General features: G+C 33.8%; 1 protein-coding gene across 1 annotated transcript in view; it reads left to right on the top strand.

Moving 5' to 3' along the window:
* TEX9 (testis expressed 9) overlaps window positions 1-4,292 on the top strand; it is a 66,875-nt gene that overhangs the window by 10,251 nt on the left and 52,332 nt on the right. The window contains 1 exon segment of the mRNA XM_006765239.2: window positions 3,360-3,423. Within this exon segment, the coding sequence (XP_006765302.1) occupies window positions 3,360-3,423 (64 nt within the window).

Raw genomic sequence — 4,292 nt, 5'->3', positions numbered from 1 at the left:
TGCAGTAGCAAACTTTATTTTTCTCTGATATAGGATGAATGTTAAGCTACAAAGAATAACTTCAGGCATTCAGATCCATCATTAGAGAGATCAATAATTGAATTAGCATTTAGAGACAGGAAGTATGACCCATTAATCCAGTGGTTCTCAACCTTCTGGCCCTTTAAATACAGTTCCTCATGTTGTGTCCCAACCATAAAATTATTTTCGTTGGTACTTTATAACTGTAATGTTGCTACTGTTATGAATCATAATGTAAATATCTGATATGCAGGTTGGTCTTAGGTGACCCCTGTGAAAGGGTCTTTCGACTGCCAAAGGGGTTGCGACCCACAGGTGGAGAACCGCTGCTCTAGATGAATTATTCCTTTCATTAGTATGTCATCTCTGTCATATCTTTTTTCATTTATATTCAACTTTTTATGTCATTTAGCTTTAAGAGTATTCCTTTCATGTTGTGTCTGATAATTTCTGCCTTCTAATAAGTGAATTTATTTATGTTATTTTGCTTGTTAATTTGAAGTTGTTTTGGCTATCTTATTTTGTGTTTTGTATTTACTGTGCCTTTTCTTTAGTTCTTATGACTTCTTATGACTTGGATTGAATGAGTTTATATTGTCTTCACTGTTACTGTTGTGGAAATACTGCTTTAACTTGGTTTTTTTTCTCCTGCCTATGAAGTTAAATATTGGATTATACTTTCCTTCCTCTTTGTTTGAACACCCCTCTTTGTTATTTTTATAGTCTGTACTAATTTAGATTTATCATTATGTTTTCTAATTTCTTATAATTCTTTTTTTCCAAGTTCAGTTTTCTTCTTCCTGAAGTGTGGACCCTTCGTTACTTATTTCTGTGAAAATTTGAGTCTTAAATTCTCCATTCTTTCTGAAAAATTTCTTCCTTTGCACTTATTGTTCAAAGACAGTTTAGCTGAACATAGAATTCTAGATGGTCTATTTTTTCCACTCCACAGTTTAGAGAATATGCTCTTGATCCTTGAACTTCTGCAGTGTCACTATGATATATACAGGTGTGGATTTGTTTTCTTAATTCTGCTTGAGATTCATATCTTTCTTTATTTATGGAAAATTCTCAGCATTATCTCTTTAAATATTGACATTCCCTCATCTGGGATTACCTTCTGCACCTTCTACTAGGTAGATATAAATCTGTCTTTGTCATGCAGTCTGTTTTTAGTGGATGTAAATCTCTCTTCTGTATTGTTATCTTTCTGTTTCTCTGTACCTCCTTGTATGTGATTTCTTCTTATTTGTCTGGTAGTTCGTTCATTCCTTCTTCAGTGCATTCTGTTGTCCAACTTATCCATTGAGTTTGAGTTTTTAATTTCAATGACTGTGTTTTGATTTTTGTAATTTCTGTTTGGTTCTTTTCCATATTCAGTGTTCTTTTGTAATATTTGGTTCTTGCCTGATGGTTTCTATTCTTGCTTTTTTTAAAAAAATGAAAAATGTTTATTTAATTGTTTTATTATCTTCAGTTCTTATACAGTTTTTTTTTATTTGCTGATTATCCATCTTGGTGACTTGGTTTTTTTAGGCAATTTTGTTATCTTTGTGAAGTCATCTTTAGCATGGTTTACTTTCTGAGAGAGTTCTATATATTGTCAATGAGTAAATGCCCCTAAAGATGGTTTTGCATTTAGCTTAGAGTTTTGACTGGTTCTAGGCCAGCTTTCTATATTAAAGTTTTGGCATAGAGCCTCTATATACCATCTTGGTAAGAAAAACTTGGACCACATCTCTGTATGCTCTTTCTACTCACAAGAGATGCTTTTTCACCAATGGCTATAGTTTCATTTCTGTCCACCTGAAGTTATGGGTAGTGTTTTTGTTTGTGTTTAATAGGTGTAGCGCCCCACGACTCCCACATGTGCATCATTTTTTAGCTGTTAAGCTATTTTGTCTTCTGTTCCTGTTAATTGTTCTCACTTTTAGTTGCTGCTTTATTTTTGGTGCCAGGTTATTTTCCTTGCCTGAGTCTGAGCTTAGCAGTATAGCCTTCATTACATTATATCTGTTGAGCTTAGCAATATAGCCTTCTTTACATTAATTTGTGGGTTTGAGCAGAATAAAAGCCTTCTGAATCATCTTGGTCTACTACATTTCCCAGAGGCTTCGAATGGTTCTTGTTAGGGAAATATGAAAACTCAGATAATGCCATCTTAAATGGAACTTTAAGCTTTTATTAGTTATTTTTCTTTTGATTAATTCATCCTAAGATGTAAAAATATTTTCTGAAACATTGGACTATTTTAAGACGAGATATGTTACTGCTTGTTTTTTTTTTCAGGGGTGGGTGGTTGGTGTTGTAAGTGGTTTGTTTACTTCAGAATCACATATCGGGGGGAAAACAGAAAAGTGTCTAATTTTTAAAAATTGCTCAACATATTTTCTTCATATAACTGCAAAAGATCCTAAACATTCCAGAAATTTTTAAATTCTATTTTAGTCTATGAATAGAATAAAAAAGTTACATGTTTTTGAATATGTTTATTATAGTGTTACTTACATTTATGTATGTATGTATGTTAATTTTTACCTGAAGATATTTTTCCTGTTAATTTTTTTGAGAGTGGAAGGGAGGGGAGAGACAGAGAGAGAAACATCGATGTGAGAGAGACAAATTGGATTGGTTGCCTCTCTGCATGCTCCCTGTCTGAAGGGGTGGGAATGAGATCAAGCCTGCAACCTAAGCTCTATCCACTGAGCCAAACAAGCTAGGGCTATCTTGGTACCTTTAAAAATGAAAAAAAAAGGGGGAGGGGCTTGAACTAACAATAGGACTAGATTAATACATACATTATGTTAACTTCAACTTATTAAAGTATTTCATATCCATTTAAGGCACTAATTATAAAGAGATAAACATATTCCTTCTGTTTGTTATGGGAAAACATAGTGCAAAATTGTGTATATGCTATAGATAAAAAATAAAAAGGAATAGAATAAAAATGTCACAGCAACACCTGAGGCCAAAGCAGGCTTCTCTCCCACCCTGCCCCACCCCTGTCCCCAGTTGGAGTTCGTCCCAAGATGATGAAGAGTGCCATTGAGTTGAACCCACCAGTTTATTCTTCCCAAATAAGCCATTACGCCATGTAAGTGTGAAATGAGGGCCAGAGAGAAGACAAGAGTTACACTGTTTGAATTTTTACCACAAAAAAAGGAGGAATCATGGGGAGTTGGAGTCATTTTGTTAATTTTGTTAATTTTAGAATAAAAAGTCATTTGTTTTGGAATTTGTTGATGAGCTAAAATATAGTTACTGAAATTTAATTACTTTTATTTTTATTAGAATCTTCAGTATATTTCAATTAGTGAGTTATTTTCTGCTTTTAGGCGTTTAAATGCAGAATTGGAGGCAAAAACAGCTGATCTCGTTCGACAAGCTGAGGAAGCAATAGTAAGTAAATGTTAGTAGTAATTCCATGTAAGTGTGCTAGTTTTTTTATTTTTTAATATATTTTATTGATTTTTTACAGAGAGGAAGGGAGGGGAATAGAGCGTTAGAAACATCGATGAGAGAGAAGCATCGATCAGCTGCCTCCTGCACACCCCCTACTGGGTCTGTGCCTGCAACCAAGGTACATGCCCTTGTCCGGAATCGAACCTGGGACCCCTCAGTCCTCAGGTCGATGTTCTATCTAGTGAGCCAAACCGGCTAGGGCTTTTTTAACTTTTTAAATTTGATTTATAGCATGCATACAAAAAAGTACCCAAAGCATAATTTTAAGCTCAACGAATTATTACAAATTGAACATGAATATATGTGTAGGTAGGTAGCTGTGTGTATATATGCATGCATGCTATTTTTATAAGCATATATTTTCTAAAAGCCACAAAGTGTTTTCCATTTAGATGTCCAATCATAAGAACATTAATATTTAATAAATTTTCCCACTATTTTAAGATTAATATTTGAGAATAGCTGTGTAGAATTAACACTGGTAATTCTGTAAGGAAGGAAATAACATTGTCTCTGGGCAAAAGCTGGATAAAGAATAACAATTATTAGATGCTAATTTACTTCTTATTCAGATGGTAATTTGTTTCTTAAATTCCTCAGCTGCCTATTACTTACATTCTTAGGGCTAGACCATATCAGATTTATAGTTAGGAAAATTGTAATGAGGTTATAACACTAGACAATGTAAGCATATTTTACCCCATTCTGGGTACCAATTGGTTATTCCTGCTTTAAGCATCCATCCTTATACATCAGTATTCCCATTATGAAATGATAGTATATAGCAGCATTCCTTAGAGCAGTGG

This window comes from Myotis davidii, unplaced genomic scaffold (assembly GCF_000327345.1).
Source record: "Myotis davidii unplaced genomic scaffold, ASM32734v1 scaffold441, whole genome shotgun sequence".
Classification (NCBI taxonomy): domain Eukaryota; kingdom Metazoa; phylum Chordata; class Mammalia; order Chiroptera; family Vespertilionidae; genus Myotis; species Myotis davidii.
Note: the sequence above shows the minus strand (reverse complement) of the source record. Positions and strands in the feature narration are given on the sequence as shown.